We start from the raw sequence: 27509 nt of genomic DNA on the forward strand, positions 1-27509 counted from the left end.
ATAAATGCCCTAGCCACTAAACTATTGATGCTGCAGGGATACAGCTTTCCATTTCTAAACTAAGATGAGAATTATCTCTGATGACATATTTCTCGCAACAGACACATTTCTGGGGGAGTATTTCATTAAAATTCTTAATAATATTCTAATGATGAATCACTTCATTAAAAAAAAATTCAGCCTTAGCTATGTGCAAGCATATTTAATCAGCAGGCATATTGTAATAAGTTTATGCTTCAAAATTAAACTTAATGCTATTTGAAGTGGATTTTTTATTTGTATAGTACAGTAGTAGGGACCATCTAGAGATAAAGATGTGAATGGTAAATATGGTATTCTGTGTCTCCAAACCACATTTTCCTGTAGGCTGACTCCTGTTTCATTTTTAAACCCCTGGACTTACATGTTACTTAATTTCCTTTGAATTTCCTTTCTTTAAGAAATTATTATATAGAATTCTCTGTATTATATAGGATCTGGCATTGGATAAGCACAGACTAAACACATAGTTGGTGGCTCCAGATCTTCATAGCAGTCAAACAGTAATTTAACTACTCTGAAGACAATTGTCACAGCATCACCATTTTTTAAAATTCAAGTGAGATCCCAGAAGCTGCACACAACTTCTGCCTGTTTTCACCCCAGATATTTTCACTGAATAGCTCTGCAGTAGCTAAGAAGAGCTACAAATTTGTTTTCATGCATAAGGGCTCATTAAATTGCTGGATTGCAAGAATGTATAAATTATTTATCCCTATAGAGAAACAGGTTTTAGAATTCACAGCTCAGAATAGACTCCAATTCCCCTCTCATATAGAGAGTCACTGATGTAATTAAAGGTTAAAATAAAGGAGATCAAATGTTAAAAGGATAAACGTGTTCCCTCTCTCCTGAGCTGAGCCATGCAATGCACTGCCATGATTCCTCTCTTCCTTGGCTCACTCTGGAAGACCTTGACTACCTCTCTCCATAATTACCTCTGGTTAGAAACACAGTTTAGCCCATGTTTTCAGTGCTAGGGAACAGATAATTCTCTTCATTCTTTCTTTGGCAATGATAAAAACAAAACACTCTGCTTCCATGGACAATGTTAGGTGAAGGCAATGGAAGTTCTGTCAGAAGCAGCACCTCAGCTTCCTTGAGCTCCACCTCCTGTAGGAATTGCTTACAGGCTGAGCTAGGCTACCTGGCCTATGGTGAACATAAAATCTTTACGGAAGGAAAGGTTAATATATCCCCTCATGAATTCTAATGACAGACAGCGTTTCCAAACCTCCAGCGAGACCATTATAATCTTTATAGACTACAATCGATTTTTATGTCTCACAAACAGGCCATCTGCAATTTATAAGCTGCATCATTAGACCTTTTCTCATTGCTTCTGTTTTGTTCTTGGTGATGCATAATGTGTTGCTAGTCAGGAAAATTGATTAATTCCTTACTTTTGGCCCTCGGTTTTTGGACTAATTTTGTTTGACTTCCTCAGCTATTTTGATTCTAAATAGGGAAAAAAAAAATCGCCCCAGATTAAGCCTTAGCTTGTTATTTATTTACAGCATTTTATTTTTTATTAATAGCTTACTTGGACCTCTCTATGACTGCAGTGATAGAGTGGTAAGACAAAAGCAACATTAACTTTTTGACCACAAGTCCAATGCAAAGAGCCTTCAGAACGGGCAGGAATGAAACTGCATTCCCTTTACCTGCTGATCTTCCCAAACAACTGCATTCCAAGGAAATCCCTGGCAGCTGCCTTTCTTGGAGCATTTCCTCTCCTCTACAAGGCTGGTGAAGCCACTGGAACCCAGGGGGAAGGAACAGCAGCAGCTGCATTACGGAGCTGCATTACACTGAAAAACACCCAGGTGCTCCTCCAGCTGTATCAAACCCAAACCTGGGCTCCCAAAGGAGCTCCTGTAGGCAGTTTGATTTCAACTTTTCCACTACAGCAAGTGTTCAGTTTTGTTTTCAGCACGACTTTCAAGGCATGAGAGCTCTGTAGTACTGCATATGGATTTCTTTTATGAACGGCATTAACAACTTTGAGCAGGAGGTCCTGGTGCTCTGCTGTTCCATTTGTGTCACTTCCTGAGTACATTTATTAAATATATATGATACAGTTTCTTATAAAGTGTATTATGTATTACAATAGGCATCGTTACAACACTCCACTGTGTTAAAGCTCTCCAAGTCCCACCTTTGGAGACAGCAGTAAAAGGAAGTTGAATGAAATTACAGCTTAAGGTAGAAAGAATTTACTCTTCCACACACAGCTTCAAAGGTTTCACTGTGGGTGAGAAAAAAGTCATTGTGAGTGACCAAATTCTAGAGAGAGTGGCTCAAAGGAGAAAAATAGGCAAAAGAATAAATATCCTGAATAAAGAACTGTGAGCCCCTTGAAAACAGTTAACCCCTTAGCCAGGTCTCTACAGAAAAAGGGGCTGGGGGTTGAAATAGGAAGGTTGAAAGAGGCTAAAATCACTAAAAACTGGAAAAGATCACCACACAGGAAATGGAGAAATGGAAAAGGAACAAATTCTAAGGAAAATGAATGGGAAGACATAGCAGTAACAGGAGAGGTAGGTCATTCAAGGAGATTGTAAAGGAATAAAATATTTCCTGTCAACCCTTCAAACCTGTAGAGGCCATTTGCAGTAACACAGGCCATCTAAAACCAATTACGATTGCTACATACATTTCCATATCTTTATTACTGTGTTTAATATCATTCAATAAGGAATATGAGTAATTCTGACTTGGTATAAGAATCAAATATGTGAGGGAGGAAATTTTAGTGGAATGTGGTTCAACATCCAGAACGAATCAGCAATGCAAATCAGGCAATGTGAAAACTGGGGAATGCTAAAAGGAAAGTTCACGAGACTCTCAGACATCCTGTCACTTCTGGAAAATGTGATCAACACAAGATGAGTATTATATTCATTAACACAAAAAAAAAGAATAATAATGGATAGTAACAGGTGTATCTCCTTAAATTGAAATGGCATGTGAAGTAAGAGAGGAGCACTGCAATTAAATGAGTGCAGCTGACAGAGATTCTGACAGCAGATTGCAGGAGTGCTGAAGCGAGGATTAGATGGCATTTTTTGGCACAAAATTGTGAGCAGAATCAATAGGAAGCACATTGTCATGGTCAAGTAGCAAAGTTAGCATGAAATTCCAACAGATGTTTACACTGACCTGAAGGCTCTTGAAATTCTAAAGGAACCTGGGCCAATTCAACTGGTATCTTCCTAGAGCAGGAGATTTGTGGCAGATAAAATCCAAGTTGTATCATTGGATTAACACAAGCTGGGATGCTTAGAGACACTGTGTATGTGTACACCCCACTGGCTTCCAAAATGGAGTTGTTCAATTCAGACTAAACAATCATCTTTACAAACTTCACACATACACAGCCAAAACAACTATTCAGCAGAAGGTTAGAGGGAAATGAGGACAAATGCATGCTATTATGATGGATTTGTGTCCTGATAGAAAGTTGGTTGCTCTAACCAAAAAAAAAAATCAGAAATCTGAACCAGTCTTGTTGGAAAAGCAAGGCACAAAAACATGGAATGCTACTGGACTTGTCCCTTTTCAGTTAATTTATTCAATACCTAAAGCCAAAGAAACTCCAACACTAAGCAAAAGTAGCAAAAACAACAGGAATGAGAAAATAAAACAGAATTGTAGAGGTAATAGAGGAGCAAAAAGAGAAATGCAAATTGAGGGGAGGAACCATTTTAGTTGATAGAGAGCCAAATAAACACAAGGCAGAACAATCTTTGCCTTTTAAGAGATGAAGCACCAGGATAACCTCTAGGAAAAGGCTGCCCTATGGGCTTGCCTTTCCAAGATGAGACACATTCAGGGCTGCTATCAAATTCTGACCTGAGCATTGCTGTTCAATTATTAGTTCTTGGACAGGTCCTAAATACAATGTGAAAGCACCTGTTCTGAGTCAAACAATATATACTCCAACTGCATCCTGCTGATTTACTACTATTTTTTCCCCATGTCCCAGACTGGCCATATGGTTAGTTTCTTGGACAATTTCCTGAGCAATGGCTACTCTTTGAAATGGCCAGTGTGAAGGCCTGACCCCTTGGAGAGCTCTTGTACTGCATTCACAGCAATCTCATCTCTTACAAAAGCAAGAATCCTATTTTGCTGCTTTCAAGAGTACACCTGAGTGGTAGATTTCCTTCATTTTCCTTGGCTCCTACACTGGCCTTTAATCAATGAGCCTGAAATACCTCCTTCACTTTTTCATTTAGAGTTCTGGTCTATCTCCATAAAAAGAAGTAGGTACTGCTTTCTCCTTTTTTAATACAACTGGTTATATCAGTTTCCATCTTTTCACAGCACAGACATATCACATTCATTAAGAAACGTTCCACAATTAAACTTCCTGTTTCTATTTCACATATATTGGGTAAGAATTCTCCTTTCAGTGTATCTTTATTATCTATAATTTGCAATTCTTTCATATGTAATTATACTTCTGAATACAGCCTTTTCTCTATAAGTGGAACATACATTCAAATAAAAATATTCTGTGTTGTCAAAAAGGGAAGTGCAGAAAAATACTGATTATTCATAAAAGAGCCAAATCAACAAGGTCCTTGAGGAAATAATCTAAAAAAAAACCAAACATTTGATCTTATCTGTAAATCTAATTCAGATATTAAATAAAAAATATGTGTCTACATTCTCTCAGCAAACTAGGTAACTTCTGTTCCAGGCACATACCAGAAGGAACAATGCAAATGCAAAGAGCAACTAAGACAATTTTCAAGCTTTTGAGACCATGAGGGGCACAAATGCTGCCAAATTGTTTTAGTCATTCTTGGACTCTGGAGAACTCTCATGTGTCAGAATGGGTGCAACCATACCATTAATTCCACAAACAAACAATGGGAATGGCAAAACTCTCATGGATTTAAGTGCAATGAAAATTTTATACTGAAAAGGCATTTAGCACAGAACCCACTAACCCATTAAGTCTCATATTCTGAAAGCACTGCAAACACAATATAGACCACAAGCTAAAAGTCCTTCAGGTTCATTTCAGGCACAGAGAGAATGTGACCTCTCAAGAGGATTTATTAAAAAAAAAAGAACCTGTTCATGAGCATACTTAGAAAGTTTTAACAGCCATGCTGTTTAAGTCAGGTAGCTCATGAAAGATTTTTATATAATAAAATTTCTAAAAATACAATAAAATGATATTTCACCCAAGAATAACCTAATCCTCCTCCTCAACATCTTTGCAAAGGGATTAGAGGAAATAAAGCCAAGTCTGTTGGTACTTTTATAAGAGAAAGTAGTTCCAGGTAGAAATTGGGTATCAAAATCATGTCCACTGACATTTAAAGAAGACTGAATTTAAAAAATCAAATACAGTCCCCAATTATAAAAACTAGAGGCCTGATATATCTGCAAGGTAGCACGTTATTATCAATTAATGAGTGAGTATAAAACCTTCAGGATTTTATTCTCTCTGGTTGGTTCTAGAATGAAATTGCAGAGTGAAATTTATTTCTCAGTGGATCTGAGTAGAGGACACAGCTTTGTGAAGAAAAATCAGAGATTTACATCTTTCATTGCTGACATGTGTGATTTAAAACACCACTCAACAATTTACTATTATCCTCAAAGAAATTATTTTGAAATTGCTAAATCAGAATTCCAAGTCCCAAACCTAGTGAGCATGTAACTCTTTTTCACACCTTGAAATACATGTGTTTTTTGAGGGCTTTTTAAATAAAGCACATGGAAATCCTAAATAAACATACAATCTTGTCCCTCCCATTGCCACGTTTTCCTTAAACATCCCCAAATTTCTTCTAATGAATAGTGTCTGCTAAAAACCTGTTTATGAAAAGAGTACAAAAACAACTTGATAAACTCCTCCAGACTCCCAACATTTTCTTTGTAAGTAAGCAATTTCAGTAGGTAAAAATGCCTGTCTTTCCCTGTCCCCCATAAATAAAAAGTGCTGCATCATCATTTGCTGAAATAGAATTGCATTACAGTATACCTTGGATAGATAAAACAGAGTGGAAAAATTATTTCATATGTTTCCAATAAAGGAAATATGTATTTTATACTAAGGAAATTTAACAGGCAATTTCTTGTCCAAAACCATCAGTGAAAACAGCTGATCAAAAGTCGCAACAGGTTTTGGGCAAATGTAAATCTTACCAGCAATTTAAAAAATACATTTCTCAGATTTTGGGAATGCAACATTTTGCCAGAGATTAGTAGATGTTGCAAAGAGTACTTTATATTTTTTTCTATGAATGTTCAGTTAGATGCACCATAAACTATTCCCTGAGGTGTGTATGCTACCTCCAGCAACCCCACAGTGGCAGCATTCACAGCTATGACAAGGAAAGGGATAGGAATGGGATGCACTCATTAGTATGTCAGCAAATACCTACAGACATCATGGGAGGTGAGTAAGTACACTCACTGCCTAGAAAAACTCAAAATCTTGTTATGGTTGTGGCTACTTCAATTTAAAAGTATGTTTGAATACATCTGTAAATTATAACAAAGATGTCTTTTTTCCAGAGGAAGGAACAAAGCAGTATTATGGTCTTCAAAGCTAGAGATTCCATATTTCCTCACTACTCAGTGAAATTAAAATATCAGACTAAAAAGATTTTGAAGCTAAAATAAACATATCAATATTTTTCTGCTCAATAACATATTATTTCAAACACCAGTAATCCATTCAACTGTACAGAGTAACCAGTTCTTTTATTATTCTTTTTCTTTTTGTATTCCATTAATGATTAAACATGTAAGACATAGATAATGCCTTAGTTCTCTGATGAGGAGTTTCCACATCCAGTAGACTTGCTCACAGATTTCAGGGAGTGAATCCTCCATGCTCCCTCCTGCAATCACAGACTTGCTGACATCTCATTCAGCCTAAGTGCTTTGCTTTCTCCAACCCCCTTGTCATTCTGCTTAAAAATCAAACTGAAACTGAGAACATTGGGTCAGCACTGTGGATTGCTCATTCTGGGATCTGTCTGTGTCACTAGATAGAGTTCTGCCTATCCCTCTTTCCTTGGGATCCCATTTACAGGCCTTGCTTGGCTGTGCAGTTCAGCTCAATGCATCATGCAGATGCCCCCATGCAAAGGAACTGGCACATCAGTGTCACTGACATGTTTTATGAAAAATCCTTTATTTAGGATTTTTCCTCTTGAAAAGCTGAGAAGCCTCAGAACAAAATGTAACCAATGATTATCTGCTGCTGTGGAATGCAACAGGTGGACCTGTGATTAGTCTCACGTGGTTGTTTCTAATTAATAGCAAATCACAATCCAGCTGTCCAAACTGTCTCAGTCAGACAGACTTTTGTTATTCATTCTTTTTCTATTCTTAGCTAAGCCTCCTGATAATTTTTTTCTATTCTTTCAGTATCATTTTTAATAATATATATATCATAAAATAATAAACTAAGCTTTCTAAACACAGAGTCAACTTTCTCATCTCTTCCCTCATGCTGGGACCCCTGCGACCACAGTCACACATCAGTGCCTCTTCAGGGCTCTCTAATACCTGATGATATCTAACACCACAGGAACTGGAATGCAACCTAGGATTCCCTTTCACATATTTTTAACCAGGTTTTGGGTTTTTTTTCCCCCTGTAGATTTTGCATTCTTCAGTAGGTGATCCTCTGCTATGACACAGGTGTCATTCACTCTCTGTCTGGTCATTTCATCCAAATGGCAAACAGTGTGGAACTGGACTGTCTGGCCAGTTCCACTTACTATTTTCACATGGCCATTTGGACAGTCTAGCCATCCTTCTAAAAACAACTACTCATTCTGCATGAAAAACAAGTGAATGACTCTCTAATCTACTGTCGAGCTGCTATCTCAAGATATCCTCATGGGACCTACATCGTATCAAATGTTATAGTAAAGTCATTTAAGCTACATACCCTTGAAACCCATTATTATAACATTATTTCCTCATAGAAAGATCAGATAGGAATTATTTCTGCACAACCTGTTTTATAAATTGTTAGTAAAAGCAACACATTTGGATACATTTTCTCATGAAAAATAATATATCTAAACTCCGTGACAGAGACTTAAAGCAGTCTGAGGTAGAATCAAACCCCTTGATCCAAAAATTTCTGAAATCAGAAAGAATATTCCCTTGCTTTCAACGACTGCCTGGGGAGAATCATTCCACTGTTACATTGATGAAAATCAGATCTTCATTTCAATTCAAACACAGACGAACAAATTCATCTTATGCTTCTAGGCAAATTCTTAGCAGCAGAAGAACCAAAATCTGGAAGCCTACAAAAGTGCTTTTTTACCTCTTTACTAACTAATCAGTCTGTATTGTTCAGAACAGCCTTCACCTAACCAAGTATTAAGGAAAATCACTGTTTCTCCTTTACACCTTTTTGCCACCACAAAGCTTTACATTCTGTGACATTTCGTAAATTATTTCTGCTGGAAAGCTCTAAAATCCTTCATACAACGCCATCAGCAAGTACCATCAGAGTGCAGTACACCTCAGAAAATTCTTCTCTGCTGACATTTATCCCAATAAAATACAATTTTACACATATTTTAGGAGGTTTTCAATTGATTTCCAAAAAGCATCTTTACTTTTGCTTGCAAAGTAGACAAAATTAAAAGTCTCTTGATGGCACATTTTTAAGCACCTCTTTATAAATAAACAGTTTTTACTAAATAGATCTTATTGCCATGTCATGCTATGAGAAATAAGCCACAAACCAAGCCCAAAAGGGATATTCCAAAGAAGAACATTTGTTTATAAAGAATATGTATGAATACATCAGGAATTTAGTTACCCCTAAAGCAATCTGGAATACCCTACATTACAATAATTTATTCCTAATTTTTGCTCCAACGTTTGTATCTCAACTACAGCTCAGTATTGTGCATAATATGTCACATCTAAAACTATAAGTAGGATCCACTTCTCTTACAGTAGGTATTGGCAAAAAATATAATGAAATTTGTTCTTAAACCTCAGACATCACTAAACAAAATAGACAGGGAATGGTAGAGGAGACAGTGAATATTATTAACCTTATTTTAGGGATGAAAAGCTGTGAGGAAGATTAAATACTTGGGATATATAAAGAACTTGTAATAGAATAGTGAAAATAAAATAGCAATTCCAAATCCCATTTCCAGAACTTAATTACTTCTCAGTTCTTCATCTCTCCTTTTTTTTTTTTCCCCCATTTTATGCTTCCAGATGCCTACCCTTCATCTGATGTAATCATTTATGAAGGATCCAGTTTCTAAAGAAGAAATAATATCTGGGTCCAAAGCCTAAAAGTCTTGTTTCATAATAAGTTTTTCTCAACTCTAGACAATTCTGCAAAAACAAAACCCAAATGCAAACCCTAGGAGCAAAGGTCACTATCACAATTTAAATGATTTTCTGAAGGAACCCAACGTTTCAGAGGAGAACTTGCAGCTGGTTGTATATTAAGTATCATACAGCTCTTATCAAAAGACAAAAAAAGCAGTGAGAAGTGCAGGATGAGACTCCTGGTGAGACTTCTGCTCTCTCTTTAGAGACAGGCAGCACCCAACAAATTCAGTGCCCAATTACTTGCTGAAACTTGATATACTACTATGATATCTAATTAAACTTCAGGTATTTTTGTTACATTCTTTTCCTGATAATATTTATTTGGCTATCAAAGGTTTGTTTCAACAATATTTCCAGTCTTTTATTTTGTCAACAGTTCTCCAGGCTGCCTCTTGCATAAAGTCCAACAAAACACCAAATCATATTGATATTTAGCTGAAAAACTTAGAAAAATTAATACATTCAGGAATCATTTTTGAATGCAGGGAAAAGGAAAACAATTCTCAGAAATATTTTTGACAGCTAAAAAAATGTCATTGCAAAGAGGTTTCCCAAGATTTGATTTAAAAGTGATGCTACTGACTCACAGAAAACAGAGGTCCAGTTCCCAATCTCAGCTGAAAAACTTATTGATTTTCATAAAGACATAGTACAGTGAAGCTACCAGGCTTATTGAGAGACAACTTTTAATTTAAATACTTTGAAAACTCCCTTAAAAGAGAGAAAACATTTTCCAAATCACTGAAAGCTTTCCTCATGTCTCTAATAAATCCCTTATTTATTCTTTGTTCTGGCCAGAACATTGATAATAATTAATGCTTGCAGGAATAAATCACATCCATATAGACAGAAATTCACAGAGATGTAAGTAAAAGTCACATGTCCACTTCTCCTATAGCTGAGAGGGCAAAAAATACTAATTCTTAATCTTACTGTTATAAATCCCAGAGATGGCCCATTAACAATTGTAAAATCGTTAACATTAACTTTTTAAAAACAAAGTTTAAAAAAAACTGTTAGCAGTTTTTAACACATTAAACACATTAACAGTTGTAAAATAGCCTGTGGTTAATAAGAGAATTATTTAATTATTTAATTTTAATTTCTTTGTTTTTTTTTTTTTAATTTAGGAGTCTTTGTAAAGTTACATTTCAGACAATTTGCTATCCATAAATGTATTAAATTGAGCAGAGTTTTTAGCCAGTTTATGAAGTGCATGAATGTTTTAAGCCATCACATAAATCTGAGAGGTCTTAGGAGTGTAGGTAGCAGATTTCATAATGATGGAGCGTCAATATATTTTTGTTGACATCCTATGGTCCCCTTAGTTCACAAAACTTTTCTTTCACTCTTGGTATAGATCTCCTGTGTTTCAAAAGGAAAAAAAATGACGTTTGCAGAGCTCTACTGCTGAGCTGGGGACATATTTTAAATGACAGTAAAATCATAGTGTATTAAATTATACTCCCTTCACTGCTTAGCAAAAAACAGCCTTTAGGGATGTTACATAGGACTCCAATTTCTGACTGGTACTATTTTGCTGTAGAATTTAAGCTTTCCTAAAGAAACAGCACTGGAATTCTTTCACAGAAAATGTAACAGAAAGGTGGTAAATGACACATACATTGAGCCTGAAGAAAATTTATATGCATACAGACATCTGAGCTTAAGGTCATTATTCATTAAAAAAGGCATTTCTGAAGATTAATCTAGTCAGACTACATACTAGGCACGACATTTATAATATGTAAAAACATGGACAGTTTTCTCTAAAACTGTAAATACTTTCATTGGTCCTCTATGATTCTGAAGTTTACCTTGTATCTGATTCTGCTTAAACCAAAATTTTTAATTCTTTAAAATAAAAAGTTCAATAGTCAAGAAAAACTTTTCTGTTCATTCTAACACATAGTTCCATTTAAATCAGTGGGAGTAATAACATTTAACATTACTGAAAATGTCACTGGATTATTAAAATACCACGAGGTAACATAAGATAATATAATATCTTATCTTAATATATAATATATGCTTGTAAACAACCATAATGTACTATTAAAATAAGGCTGGTTATCTGCAGCATAATAATACATACATTAAATTCTACAGGGGATCAAGGGATAAAATTATTCATATAAATAATCCAACCAAATACAGTGGGACCATCTGTGAATTAAGTGATAAGAAAGAAATTTAGCAGGAATTTGACTGTGACTTTATTCTGTCTTCACCTCCTGCCCTAAAAGCTCCTTATTTGTATTCTTTCCAGAAAACTACTACATAGTGGATGCAAAATAAAGCATGGAAAGGAAAAGGGAAAATAAATATTTCTAACCTTTATAGTTTTTTAACACACAGGGAAAGAAAGAGCATCTAGTTCTGCAAGCAGAGAAAGTTACAATCTCTAAATAAGGAGGAAAAATACCAAAGGTGTGTTCAAAGGTCCTGGAACATTAATAAATGTGGCATGCACAAAGGCAGAAGTGTCTTAATGTTGTCTGGTCATGTCAAAGATTAATACTTCATTTTTGGCTCTTGTGTGCAGAATAGTTTATTATGGCTATGCTAGTCCTTATATAAAACTTTCACAGATTCAAGAAATATTTTTAGGCCATTTTTTTAATGGCAACACTGATAAGCAGACATGCAAATACTGTGCCTATATTTTAGTCTAGAAAAATTCATTTCCTTGGAAAAAATGCTTCTGAAATGTATTGAAACAATTTTGTGTAAGACTTTCATGCAGCTTTTAAATTTTTTTTTTCTTTAAAAGACACATTTACTAGAGAGGAATGTTGATTACAGTAATTACTGAAAATAGAGTGACCCAGTATAGTAAGGAAGTCTTCTTTTTTCACTCTTAAAAGACTGTATTTGATTTAGTAAAAAAACCCCCAAATATCTCAACTGAAAATCTGACATTTATGTTAGCAGTAGTATAACCCCAAGGGAACTCTGAGTAAGTTTCATTTCCATTCTGATTCCTTTTGACTTCAGTCTTATTTTGAAGCAGACATATAAAAACCATTTGGGCAGGAGTAACTTGACTTTTGGGTTTAAGCCTTTTGCCAACCCCTTGAAAACCAATCAGAATTTGTTCACATTGCAAATGTTTCCTAAAATGTGCATGCACAGCATTAGTGGAGATGTCTTGAATTTTACCACTAAACTCCTGAAAGACCTTCAACTTCAGCCTCAGCAGGTCTTCCCTGTCATTCCAAACTCTGTAACCTGTGCATGGTCCAATCACTCAGTTTTGGAGCAGGGAAAGTGTCAGTACCTCAGCAAATTCCCTGCTGGAATGGGCCCTGCAGAAAGGCAGCTTCCTCATTCAAGTACAGAAAACACAATGGCTGGGATGTCTGTGTGGGAGAAGAGTCTTAAAAACTTAAGGAAAAAAAAAATACACACTGCCTATTTTACTATCTTAAAAGAATGTTCTTTAGGTTGCAAAGGCAAAAATAGCAGCTCTGAGACACAAGGCTTCTTACGTAACTGAGCTCCATCTACTTTATTCATATAGGGTAGGATATAGCCTTTAATTACACAGTTTAATGCAATTCTCTCCAGAGCTTCCCTCACTTGATCTGCACACAGAGGACTATTCTTAGCCAGAAGTAATGACTGAGTACCACAGAAAGCTGCTGTGCCAGTGAGCAGTGCATCTGCCCTCGCTGAAAAGGAGTGGGGTGTACCTCAGAACAAGCAGAGCTGAATGAAGAAATATACTCTGTTCCCTTCTCTCCTAAAAATCCAACCTGATTTTGGTCAGGTTTTTCAAGACAGGCATTTTCTGGGTGGTCATTCCTAATGCTGCTCCAAAGATTTGTTTGGAGAGAGCACTGTGATGGAAATCCCAGAACACACAGCCAGCTGTGCTTTGAAGTGCCAGTGGAGGCTTGGAGTGTGTGGTGTTATCTCTGAAGTACTCAGAAAAAAACTTCAGATGGGCACTCAGGGAATGTTTTCACCTGCAGCTTCTCTTGCCTCAGTTCTCCACTGTGAATGAGAGCATCTTACATGGGCATTGTGCAATTTTCAATATTTGCACAGCAGCTCAGGTGTTGTATCTATGAAAACCTTAGAAAAGCCTGGGAAATGTTACTGATTCCTCTTCAGAGGAATTATTTCAATATGGACAATGAATAAGGCTCAGGGCTACAAACTGAACAGCAAATAGAAAACCAAATATTGAAGAACTTATTCAGGCTATACACAGAAGGAGGCAGAAAGCTCAATGATAAAGTCATATATGATCATGTAATTAAAAACTACTTAATGATGGATACCCAGAAACAGATGAAATTAAAAGTGCATACATATTATGTCCTGGCAGTTCATAGCTTCTAAGTGCTTTAGTACTTTATTTTATAAAATTCTCTGAGCATAAGTTTTGAGTGCAGTACATTCAGAGCTCTCAGACTGACCCTGAGGACTCAGGCTGGTTGGAGAAGATGCAAACTGCCCACACTGAGCTGGGATTTAAAAGCCTGTGCTCTGAATGTGTGTCTAAGAGTAACCAAAGGAGTGCAAAGATTGATTCAAACACGTGGATGACAAAAATCCTTGACAGTCTATTTTCAAAGGGAAAGCATTTTAATACAGAATCAGTCATCTGATCAACGGGAGTCAGAAAAGGGTTAAAATATTAAACTTTTTTAGCCATTAATTCATAATTTTGTAAGGGAAAACAGCATTGCAAGTTCTCACCATGCCCCTACAAAAGAGAGAAACTGAAGAGTGGAAAAAGTAGTGGTTGCAACCTACAGGAGTGAGAGACAAGCAGGCAAAGCTTCCCACCAGCCACTTTTGTGCTGACAAGAGCTTTCTATACATCTGAATGGAAAAGGGGATTTCTATAGAGATTGCAAAGTAGCATTATATAGTAGTGGGCAAGATGAAGCCTGTTTATTTCTTGACATTTCAGGGTGTTTTAATATTAATGCAGCTGAAAGATTCTTCTTTTTTCTAATCAGAGGACCTGATTCTGACTTAGCACTCATTTTACAATGGCTTAACGTATCAGCTACAAGAGACATCAATCCTGATCTACACAGAAAAGAGCACTAAAATAAGTTATTACAATTGCAATTGACAGAGCTACTACTGAATGTGAAAAATCCACAAAAGCAAAATATTTTAGATATATTGTACAGAACAACATATAGGATGTCTAAGAACATTTTTCTTTCTCAATCCCTTTGGTTAATCAGCCTTAGTATCTCTTTCTGAATTATCCAATGACTGAAGGCTTAGGGTAAGTCACTGAGAGCTCAGACTGGGCAAGGACAAGTTTCCAAGACATACTCGTGTACTGTTTGTCAGATTTCTGATGAGGAAGCTACAGAAGAGCAAAGCTGAGTAACATCAAAACCTGCACCCACCTCACTTTATATATTTAGGCTATGAAAGCAGCAAGGAGTCCAAATTAAAGTGCAAAATCAAAATAACTAAATATTTCTAAGCTCTTAGAGGCATGCTTTTGAATTTGAGGTACCTCTACCACCATAGATACAGCATCACTAACTGCTTGTTGCTATTTTTAATGCAAATGTGAATAAAATGAAAAGACAAATTCCATGCTTAAACACAAGAAAGAAAAAAAAAATGAAAGCCACCACTCACTGAAGGCAGCTTTGCTTCTAAAGTCCCATGGTGCCATTAACTTAGACTGCAATGAATGTTTCTGGGTTTTTATTTTTATATAGGGGAGAAATTGGAAGGAATTTTTTTTTCCCTTGCACCACTGTGGATGCTTTCATAGTTCAAGATTTACAAAATCCACCAGGATGACTCACAGTATCACAATATGTGCCTGAATAGCAAACTTGGATGATGTAGGTATTTATAATGTGCAAGAAAGACTTTAAGTAAAGACCCAAATGATACTTAAAAAATGAGAATGGGATCCAGCCAGGGCTAAGACAATAGGTAAAACCTCTGGATGCCAACATGAATTGTGGTTGTCAGTGGATTTACAAGAATAGCAGGTCAAAACTTCTATCACTTGAACTTCTTTCTGTTACAGGAATTTTCTTTGTTATAAAAACTTGAATAGGAAACAGTGTGAAAGTATTTCTCTCAGAACTTCAAACCTGATGCGTTCTTTGTTACATTTTGAACTTCAAAATTTGTAATGTGGAAAAGAAAAACAAAACCTGTGCTGTACTGCTTATTATTACTGCACATCTTTCTGTAATTCAGGACTCAGTTGTTTAACTGCTGCAGAGGAAAAAAAAAGAACAAATTCAAATCTAACTTCAACCTTAGCTGCTCCTTCAAGTACTTTGGACCAAGAAACATGTCAAAAAAAAAAAAACCAAGAAAATCCTGGAGACTACCACAACAGATACATTGTTCACAGAAAAGTAATGGAAATTTGGGCCAACAAAGAAAATGTGATTTGAATATATTTTTCTTCTGGTGAGCTAATGGGAAAATGCTGGTGTTTTTCTCCCAATACTTAAGTCAGGAAGGCTTTATGTAAGAATGTGAGATCTGTATTCAGAATTATTCAGTAAATGTTTAACTAAACCAGACAAATCTTTTTTTAATGCTGAATGACAGTCCATAATTTATCTCTGAAAAACTATAGGTTCTAAAAAAACCCCTCCCAGGTTCTCTGCAATGTGATAATGTCACAGAAATTATTTTTCTGCAATATCATAGGAAAAAAAAAAAAAAATCACAGAGAATCTACTCCTGAGAAGTTGAGCAACATTCATCGCAGAAGGATGTGGAAGAAAGGCAGTGATAAATCTGTTTACAAATCTTTCCTATATCACCCCACAATAGTCTTAAGAATTAAGTGACTTACATCAATGGGTTTCTAAATTCTATTTTCACCTGTCTCTGTTCTGATAAGAAAAATAAAAGCAAATTCAAAATGCACAACATTAGTAATGTCTATGTCAGGACCAACATTCCTGCAAACTTCCTGTAGAAATTCCACTGTTTTTTTTAAGGGAGGATGTCACGAGAAGCAGCAGTCCACCCCAGCAGACTGAAATCACTGAGCATCACCTGAAAATCGCTGCTGTGTCTCACCTGCCTCTCTGACTCCTGTCCCTGGACCTTCCAGCTCAAGAGTCTGGTTTTACAAACATAAAATGTACAAATAATTTTTGAAATGTAAAATGCAAGCCTGTTGCTGCGCAACAACCAGTGGAATCCAAGTTTTTTTATACCACTTTTATCACACTTGCATGATTCAGAATCAGGGAGGATAACATCTTTAAGGCTGAAGAGCACTTTTTTCCCTAGCATTAGGGCCCTTTTCTCCCTTTTTTATTAACAATGAATATAATCTTTACATCACAAGATCGTAATTCATTCTAAAGCTATTCACTGTGGCTATGCCCCAGACACCCATTGTACAAATGATGATATGTGTGTGAAGATTCCTGTCGTCACCTTTGGAAACAAAGAAGAATCAGGATAATAAAGAAAATGACAGTATTGAGATAGAGATCTTCACTCCATGTCTAGTCACTAATTCTGTCATTTTCTATACACTTACTCAAAAGAAATTATATATAATTTATATTCCATACATGCAATCTTTCTCAAGGAATCTTTTTTGAATGGAAATACCTCCTTTGGAAAAAAATGCCATTTTAAAATTTTTTTTGTTAAAGCAAAAAAGCATGAAAGAGAAAGAAGATGAACAAGAAGGTCTTTCTGCATGAAATTAAGATGTAATTCAGAAACTTTGGAACTGTGATACACATTTCAGGTGCATAGGGTAAAGCCAGTGACCTCCTTAATGGTTGTACACATTCACTTAATTATGAAAGGACAGCACCATAGGAAGAATCAATCAAGCTTCTCTGCCTTTAAGCAATACAAAGCCCTTTCTCTAGACAAAATCAAAAAGTCAAATGTTCTCATTTCAAGACTTTGTGCAATGTGCCACAGTCTAAAAGGAATCTGTGACTTGCACACCTGTGCAGCATTGTGGGGGTGTTGCACTTCCATAGGCAAAATCCACTGTTTCACAGTTTGTAGTAGCAGCAACTACAAATGTGATTCCACATAGTCCATTTGTTTGGGAAATCAGGTTTTCCCTCAAATCATAGAGAGTCTACATTTAAAGACAAGATTAGTCCTATAACTTCCCTCTTCCAGCATGGTTCATAAGGCACATATTAAATTAATGAATAATTATAGTGATGATGATCATGGCAATAAATACCAGAATTTATGAAAAGTATTTTCTCTATAGACATTCCCAGATGAATACTACAGGCAGAATCAGCAGGTTATTTAATTTGCCCTAGTTCTCTCTGTTTTCATATTCCTACTTGAATAATAAGTTCAGAATCAGCAGGTTATTAGGTTTGCCCTAATTCCAAACTTGAGTCAATGGGACTTCAAATTGAATCCAGTGGAAAATGAAAACAGAACACATTTTTTTTTTCAGATATCTAAAAGGTGGAAAATCTGCTGCTTATTAGGACATAACTAAGTAATTGTAGGTTCCTAATGCACTCCATAGCATTAAAGAAATCTAAAATCTCATCACAGAATCCTGCTCTTGCACACAGCTGCCAGCTACCTCTGTCTCATTTCTTGACAATCTCATGGAATGCATGACTGAGGCCACCTCTCCCTTTCACCTGTCCCAGCACATGCTGCAGTCAAGCCAGCCACAACACACAGTGTCACCATGCAATTTCAGAAGGTTTTAAGCATTTCCCCACACAGAATAACACCATACCTCATCAGAAGGCTTCATGTGCCAGCCCATAGAGGAAAAACAACCTAGCACTTCAGAAGGCTGCAAGCATCTGCCCTTCTTGTTCTTTAGCCCAACCTTTTATGCTTCTCATGTTAATGTAATGCACCTGAGTGCCCTCTGTTCCCTTTGGTGGTTGGTCAGTGCCCAGGGCACTCCTTGATTGCTGTCAATGCTGCTCACCTGCTGCTCACAGCTGAAGCTCCTTAGGGATGAGGCTCAGCCACAGCCCCTATCACCACAAACTCTGTTCCTACATTCACCCTCAGATTTTTCACTGAAACTAAAAAACTATGTTGTTGCTGACTAGGAGCAAGAGTTCTTCACTTTGCTCAGACATTAAATCCTAGACCCTTCTGCAGTAATAAAGGAAGACTTTTGTACAGGTGTTACAAAGAACTTCTGTGACCATCAGAAGAGCTGAATTGTCAAAGGAGAAGTGGCTGGCAGGTGACAAGCTACATCATTTCCAGTGTCTAGTCAGAACAATGGCAGACAGTGACAGACAAAAAAGCAAGAAAAAACACACTATTCTGAACACTCAGCTATGGATAGGCAGTAGGAAGGCCTGCAATTTCAAATCCAGCTAACAATTATCAGTTCTGTAGACTAAAGTGATCACACAATAGTGAAGGGAGCTTCAGGTCTTGACTTCCTCCCCTACATCCCTAATAGAAATTCTGATCTTTCAAGTATCTGATGACCAGGAAAAAAGATCCTACCATAAGCTCCTGTATGGAGTAGTTTCACTTTACAGATAGGAAGGCAAACTGAAAAAGTGGTGTGAACTGGCCAGGGAGACTGAGAAGGAAATGTCCTATCAAACCTGTGTGGGTTTTCCTACTTCATTGCTTCATTAGTTACTGCAGATATTTTGTTCATTGAAGCACTTATTGATCCTACTGATTCTACTCCAAGATCCAGGAGAATGGATACACATTTGCATGAACTCACCACATACAACTATTTAGTTGGGCAGAAGAGCACCTGAGCTGAAAAATTGAGTTCTGCATACAGGACAATATAATCCAGGCTGGTGAAGTGCTTGTGATACACTCAGATACCATCACCACACTACAGAAGGAGAAACTGCCATTCAAGAAAATTTAATCTTTTACAAAGATGTGCACTGTTATCCCAGCTCAGCACAGAACTAAATAAAGGCAGCAAAGTACTGACTTTGTTAGTCAATTCTATACATAACAACACAATTAAAGGTATGTCTGTTACACCCTAACCATTGAAATAAATATATTTGGTCTCTACAATTTAGTCCTCAGGTTCACAAATGTATTGAACACCTCAGAATGCCCTTCACTATTCTGGAAAATCATGTGTTTATGAAGATACACAAGTTTTAACTACAGCACAACAAACTGGACAGAGCCTTTTTCCAGAAACTGGTATGTTTTCATGTTTTCTACAAGGAGCACCAAGCTTTCTGGTAGGTAAAACATCATATTAAATTCACCAAGACAGGTGGATGAAGCTTTCTCTTTTAAGTTACCAACCAATTTTAAAATGTTTATTAAAAGATGCATGAACCCTCCAAGCTGCAGATGCTAATGTTAGCCTCTATGTAAAACTATTTCTATCAGGAACTCATTTTTAATTGCCAGCCTTTTTCCCCATTCCTGTCCATCAGGTCAGTAATGATGAAGGGGTGAAATCCCACAAATCCATGGCTAGCATCTATTGTTAAAAGACTCCAAGAAAGCCAACCTTCAGCTGAGACAAAAGATCAAGTACATTTGGTCCAAAATGCCTGCAAAACCTGAAGTGCAATTACATCAAAACATAGACAATTTTAATATATCTTATTTTGAAATTCTGAATGAATATGACCATTCTGACACAAGGTGCTATGGTGCTTGATTCTAGCACATTAGTTGTCTATAATTCACAATATAGACTTAAATTTAACAAGGACCCAGCACCTCAACTAGGCACAAAGGGGAAACAACAACCTCACTATTTAAAACATTGTTTACCTGGAGTACCAAGATCCAGGCTGTAAACATTTCAATATCAGCATTTTGAAAGGATTAGTAATACTCAACAAGAAACCTCCTTAGAAGATAATAAAAAACAGACTGCCAGCTCCTAATTACCAGTGAAACAGTATTTTAATTCCTGTGATTTTACATGAGGCAGATATTGAAATCAATATCCTATCATACTGAATCCTGGCAAACAAAATACTATATCCAATTTCATTAGGAAAATTATGCAAAACCGCCCTTTAAACTGACGTAAGGATTGGGTTTTTATATGACTAAATGTGAATGTCACAGATGTAGCAGTTCTGCATGACTTTCTGATTACTTGACTACCTGCTCTCAAGATTCTACTCTGACAACAAAGTCACCATTTCAAAATATTAAATAAAGTGAAATAACAATTGTTAAAATATTTACATTATTTGTACATATATAGAACCTCAGTGGAATCTCTGGTGCATTCTTAGTCCTCCTTCTATTCCAACACCACTCCTGCACCACTGGCACTGACAAGAAATTGAGCATGAAGAAGAAATACAGATCATGTAGATAAAGATTCTGAAGTGTATATCAAAAAGGCAAGTTTTGTTCACAGTATTATTAGTCCAAAGTAGATTTAGCTAGGATTCAAGAGGGAAAAAGACCATGGTGACTACTCTGTTAAGACTGACTATTGGCAATGAGTTGAACAACATCTCACTCAAACACACAACTTGCAATCGATAATTAACACCAAAAAGAAGTTCAAATGTTTCATTCAAGGCATAAAGCGAACAAAATGGAATAAAATACCAAAAATTTCAAAGAGATCAAAATATTGGATGGCTTTTCAAAAAGTTAACATGCAAAAGAAAACACAACAAAGACTGATGCAGTATATTCAGAACCCAAACAAACAAATCCAAGTGCTGGCTAGGCTGAGACATCTGGAACTGACTTCCTCAAAAATCACTTTCACAGTTCGAACTGTAGCTGGCATCAGCTTCTGAATATCTGACAAGGAAGAGTATCTCTTACAGTGAACAGCTGCCTGAACAGCCCTCATTTTTCTCACAAACCAGAAACTCAGTGGAACAGCTAAAATACAACAAGTTATAAACAGGAATAGTTTGAATTCACAGAGCAATTGCCTGGATAGAGGCTAATATTGAAGTAAGTAGGGAAGCTATATTTTAAAAAGATAAAGGATCCTGTCTGCAACTTTTTCAAGCCACTAGAGATATAGAAAAGCAGAAAGGCATGGAGTGACAAGAAGTTAGCATCAGTGAGAAACTTTCCCCAACTCAATACACCATGTGTATTTTACTACCTCTTTTAGAACTACCTGCTTTCTTTCTCAGACAGGATACTGGACAAGGCTATTTTTTATATAAATGAGGATGAAAGGAAAATGATACCTTTTTTTTTGGTCTAAAGTCAGAAGATCACTATTTTAGTCATTTAATAGGCAAAATAGGGAGTTTTTGTTGTTTTGACATTTTAACCTAAGGAGAAAAATTACAAGAAGAATATGGAGGTTCACTGATATAAATAATGTATTCTCCTTACCTTCTAGGAACTTGACTTAATGCACTAAAAATCTGACTTTAAAGTATATATTTTTAATAAAAATCTCTCCCTATCATAGGATCAAGCCATAACAATTTGAGTAATTTCAGGAAATACTGTAATTTTCACCTAATAGAAGGTTGAAATGTATGTCAAAAACTTTGCAGAAAACTGATATGGCAGGGCCTATTTCAATGCTACTCTTATTCCTAATAAAATTCATTATAATTTTGTGTATTTTTTCCTTCTACTGAATGACTATTATTATGTGGACTAATATACCCTTGCCTTTTTCAGTACAAAGCAGAGATTTTATCTTTTAGAAGGCTCCTGTACTGATTTTATTCATGGGCCTATCAACCAGAAAACTGCTAGAGATCATATTTTCTTTGCTATGGACTGCACATCCTTGACACTTAAGCAAAATTCCAGTCCTTTTTCTCTGACTTATGACAATGCTCCCATTGAAGAGAACTTAGATCCTACTGGAACAAAAGGAATGACTGAATGGTTCCTTCCTGGCTTGCACTGTTCTCCCAGTGGTGTAGTTCATAAAACATAAATGAAGCTACTCCTGATTTAGACAGGTATAAAACCAGTTAAGCCTACTGGAAATAATTTATGTTACTATAATTTCTATTACTATATTACTGGAAATAATTTAAATTACTATTTTTTGTTAAAAAAAAAACAAACAAAAAAAATCCCAACAGAACAAAAAAATCCAACCCAAAACTTGGTTGAACTTCATTCTTACAAGAAAAAAAATTACTTCAGGGATCATAATAAGCTTTTAAATAAATAAATAAGCTTTTCAAAGATGAAAATCTGGGGAAAAAACACACCAGATTTTCTCCTATAAATAACTGAACCTGTATTTAAAATGGTATCTTAAGACTTGAAACGTTGACTCTAAATCTATTACTTTTTAATTCCTAAATGTGCAAGTCAGGGTAGAAAATTTTGAAAAGGTTTTCTTTGTTGTTGTTGATATTAATTCCTACATTCCTCATTACACCAAGGAACTCTGTGTTTTACCAAACTGCAGAGATATAGAAAAACAACAAATCTAAGGCAAAAAAAAAAATTAATAAAAAAAAAATAGAAGGAAAATAGAATTTACTCACCATCTTTCACCTTTAAAGAAAAGGTATCAACAAGGACATGTGGCTACAATTTCAGATAAAAATGGAAAGTGGGGGGGGGGGTGTCTTCCTACCTAAAACCATTTTTAAACAAAAAAAAAAACCTCAAAAGGCCCCTTCAGATAATTGCAGCCTGAGATGATCCTCTAGCAATGGCAATGTCTTTCTAAGGCTTGTGGGAAATTTACACATTCTGGGAACAAAAGATCAAAGTTCAACAGCTTAATGTCTATGTTGGCTACAAAAAACTAAAGAACAGAAGCCAAGGCTTCTTTCTTGGCAGATATAAAGGCTTTACTTGTTCTTCTGCCTTTTCTGTTTCTTAGAATATTAAATAATTTATAGCAGTTCAATATCTTTGCTGGCACATGTGAGTAACTTGGAATCCCTTCATGAAAACTTGACTGATGGAAGTGTCAGTTGCTACCTTTTCTCCATTAAAAGGTATAAACTGCAATATAGTTCCATCTCTGTTGCTGTCAGGGCAAATGCTGCCTCCTGTTTCAAATGAAATCAGAATCTGAATACTTTCTGCTAAAATTATAAGTTTTGCTATTATTTTATAAGGCTTCTTAGTAGTCAAGGGACATGTGAGGAGAATCTTGATGCCACCAATGTCTACTGTAAACCACTAGCACTTAAATGAAGTCAGCATTTAACCTTAATTTGAGGGGGATTCTAAATGTTATTTTGAGTGTCATCTTCTAAAAAGTTCCATACAATTTTCACTAAATATAAATATGGACATGTATTGCTCTAAAATTTGATCTAAACATAAAAATGTTCCTTAAAAATAGTCACTGAACCTATTATTACGTAAAGGCAATAATTTATCTGACTGATACTACATGCAATCATGTGAACTCTTTCACATAAGCATTATATATGCAAAATAGCTTCAAATAAATAAACTATGTTTTACTGTAAAGGGCATATAAATGTATAATAGTACTAATAATATTTAAATTACCATTATTGCATTAATGAAGCTGCTACACCTCATAATTTTCTTTTTCTTTATAATAGGGCCTAACTCAGAGATGCTAAGACAACTCAATATTATACATACACCTATCTATTATGTAGTATCATATATTAAAAATTGACACCCAAATACTAAATCAATTGAGAGGGTTTACCTAATATAAAAGATATTTCATTTTACAGTTTCTGGGAATGGGTGCTGTTGAAAGTACAAATGACTAATTTTCTGAAACTAGTATTTGCTCCTATAAAAAATTATTTAAAGTGTTAATTTGGTTTGAATTTTTCAAAAATGGCAGATGAGAGATAAACAGCTGATAAAGTAAACAGGATGCAGAATGACTGTAGCATTTTGTGTATTGACACTAAGGACAGAAGGTGTTACATAATAAAGCACAGTCACAAATGATGTTTTCTTTCTTATAATGAGTGAAATCTGATAGAAATGCTAAAGGCAAATTATTCAGCCATAAATGTCACGCAGCCACTCAGTGAAGATCTTAATTTGGCCTTGATAATATCTTATTCATATTTACCTTTTACATTTTAAACTTAGGTCTTTGCTCTTCAATTTTGACATGATAGTCATATTTTCCCTTGATACATTTACTCTTATTTCATTTATACACCTTCACGTCCTGCTCTAGGTACACAACCTACATAATTTCTATGCCTAAAAAGCTGCAAGCAATGGTACATTTACTAACAAAATAATAAAAACAAGAGTCCTGCATGCATCTGCAAAGAAAACGTTCAAATTCTTTCCATTTGCCAAGAAAAAATGGGCACTGAATATGAATCATATTTTACCCAGTGATTTATTTGTAGATGAGATTAAGGAAACTACTGTTTTTCTAGGTTCCCTCTTCCTTGGTAAAACTACTCAGTCATTTTGTGGTCTTGGAGTATGTACTTCCCCCTTGCCCTTTTGTGTTCTCCCTGTCTAACTGGCATGGCGAATTGCTAAATATGTTGCAAAGCAGTACCCTTCGCATTCATGTAAAAACATAATCCTCTGTTTAATCCCCTTCCTCCCCAGCCACAATTTAAGGAATTCACAAATAAATCACTGATTTTATTTCAATGACATAGCAGAGGCAAATACAAAGTGGACTCTGGGTCTCCTCTACCCTACAGAACCAAGCCCAGGTCACCTTTGCACTTAATCCACTTAAATTATTCCCAGCATCAATTTCCCTGCTCCCCAAATTAATTACCACCAGCTGCTTATGATAAGCATGCACGTCCCCTCCCTCAGCTCCCACCGAGCATGGTTCCAGCCACCCCCTGCCATCTGGGTGACACCTGGTACCCAGCACCCATCTCTTCTTTACCCAGAACAACCCGAAATCACGGGAAGATGCTCAGATAACATCCTCTTCCTCCTCTCACCCAGCCTCGCAGAGAACAGAAGAGTGATGGCACCATGGTTGGCCACAGAGACACATGGAAGACATGGAGGAGAAGGTGGGGAAGAAGGGAGCCGGGGACATGGTGAGAAGGGAGGGGAGGAAGGAAAATCCACTCATACAGATGAAACTTCATGCAGGCCTGGCCTCCGACCCGTCCCCTCCATAGAGCGATGGGGAGGGGGGCGATGGGGCGAGCTGAGATGGCCCCTTACCTTCACTGCAGTCCTTCCCTCGGAAGCCCGTTTGGGAGCAGTCGCAGACGGCCTGGTCGTTGAGCACCGAGCAGACGCCCCCGTTGAGGCAGACGTCGTCCCTGGCGCACAGCCGGCTCTGCTCGTCATCCAGCCGCACCTCCTGGCTCTCCAGCGGCGACGCCTGCGTGTAGTTCACCCGCACGTCTGTTATCCAGCCCTTGAAGGGTTCCCGGTCCTTGACGGAGGAGAGCGTCAGCTTTAGCGTCGCCGACCGCAGCTCCGGCGGGAGCCCTCCTAGGAAGAGCCCGCTGAAGACAGTCATGTCCCGCCGTTTGGACTTCACCTCCACCCACTTGGCCTCCGCTCGGTCAATGATCAGCGTCGTGTTCTTGAAGTGGCGGCGGATGACAACGGCGTGCCAGAGGTTGTCGTTGACCGCCGTGTCCGAGAGCAGGGTGGCGGGCTCGGCGCAGAAGATGGAGAAGCTGAGCTGTAGCCGCCCTCCCTGGGTGAGGATGAGCTCCAGGAAGTCACAGAAACCCTCGTCGTCGAAGTAGAGCACCAGCCCGCTGGAGCTGCGCGTCTTCATGTTGAAGCTCATTTCGCTCTCGCAGCAGGCGTTCCACTTGGGGAAGCGGGTCCACTGGCCCTCCGCACCCGGGAACTCCAGCCCGCTGCCCAGCTCGGCCCAGCAGCCCAGCAGCAGGGCCAGCCAGAGCAGCAGGCAGCCCCCGCGCCGCACCAGCACCGCCCCCATCCTGCGCGGCCTGGGGCGGGTGAGCGGGGCGGCAGGGCTGGCGGGGGGCGGCACCGGGGCCCCGGCGGCAGACAGGGTAAAATCTTGCCGGGCGCCGGCCGCGCTGGAAGCTTTGGGCACGCTCACCCCCGCCCCGGGTGCGGGGGTCACTGTGGGAGACTCCCCGGGGCGGGGGGCTGCGGCTGCCCCACGGGATGGGGTTGGGCACAGGATGGTGCCAAGGGCCACCGGACGGGACCCGCAGTCGGGGTAAGGCGCCGTTGGATCTCTTCACTGGCCGGCCACGCTCTGCAAAAGGTGTCCAGGGGTGGGTGAGTCAGCAGAAATTTTCCCCAAAGCCAACATTACCAAACCGGGAAAAAAACCAAGATCAGTGGCAAAACTCTCCTCCAAATGGATCCACCAGCTCGGCAAGGCTGTAGCAATATCCTGGCACATGCGCGCCTCTTTTTACATCCTCTCCACCAGCTGTAGTTTCCCAGGAAGCCAATTATGGATCCCAACGCTGCCTCCCTAGGATGGATCCTCTTGTCATATCACAGCCTGCCTGCCATGGTGCTGGAGCAGCGTCAGCAGACGACAGGACTCATCGCTCGTGGTTGCTTGAGCTGCCTCAATCCCAACGGGGTTGAAACCCAGAAGCTGTCAAACAGCCGAGTGGCCACTTGACATGCAAAGCCTGGCAGCTCCTCTTCTCTTTGCTTGAAAAAGGACAAGGCTAAGATCCAGGGGGGTGATTTTCCTCTATTGTTTTTGTTTCTAATCTGCAAGGAATTGAAACAGAATAATAAGAAATGACAACTAATAACATGTTGAATCACAAAGTTGATCAATAGTGAACGTTTGTGATTATTTTTTCATTTTCACTGGTGTTGGACATTAGGAAAATGCTGCTGTAATTTTCAAGTTACTGAGAAATTGAAATAGGTCGCAGCGCTAAGCACAAACCTCAACATATATGTTTATACTAGATTACAATTTTATGGCATAATCTAAACGTAAACTACTTACCTTTCCAAAACTTTCAAATATTTCAGTAGTGCATTTTATTATTACAAGGACAATGTTAAACAGAAAAGATCGTGTTTATTCTTCAATGTATTTTATTTTAATTTATTTTTGAAAATACCATCACCTGTGAAGCTACAAGCTCCTAGTCATACAGATGACGCTACCAAGCCCAGTTCTGGTTGTTTCTAATACAGGTCAAAAAAATAAAGCTCCCAGCAGGAACTGACAAGCTCCACCACGCATGGCACACCTACTGGTGTATTTTTCCTGGGGAGAGGAAGAATTGAAATAGTTTCTTAGATAGCTTTTTGAAATTTTTTTA

The 27509-nt window shown here is 37.6% G+C and overlaps 1 protein-coding gene across 1 annotated transcript in view; it reads right to left on the bottom strand.

Moving 5' to 3' along the window:
- The window catches only part of NRXN1 (neurexin 1), a 667470-nt gene extending 640690 nt beyond the window's left edge, over window positions 1-26780 (bottom strand). Inside the window, exon 1 of the mRNA XM_084203402.1 lies at window positions 25438-26780. Within this exon, the coding sequence (XP_084059528.1) occupies window positions 25438-26176 (739 nt within the window). The 5' untranslated portion in view covers window positions 26177-26780. The remainder of the gene's footprint in view (window positions 1-25437) is intronic.
- Window positions 26781-27509: the final 729 nt, after the last annotated feature.

The sequence above is a fragment of the Fringilla coelebs genome (genome assembly GCF_963513975.1).
Source record: "Fringilla coelebs genome assembly, chromosome: 3".
Lineage (NCBI taxonomy): Eukaryota > Metazoa > Chordata > Aves > Passeriformes > Fringillidae > Fringilla > Fringilla coelebs.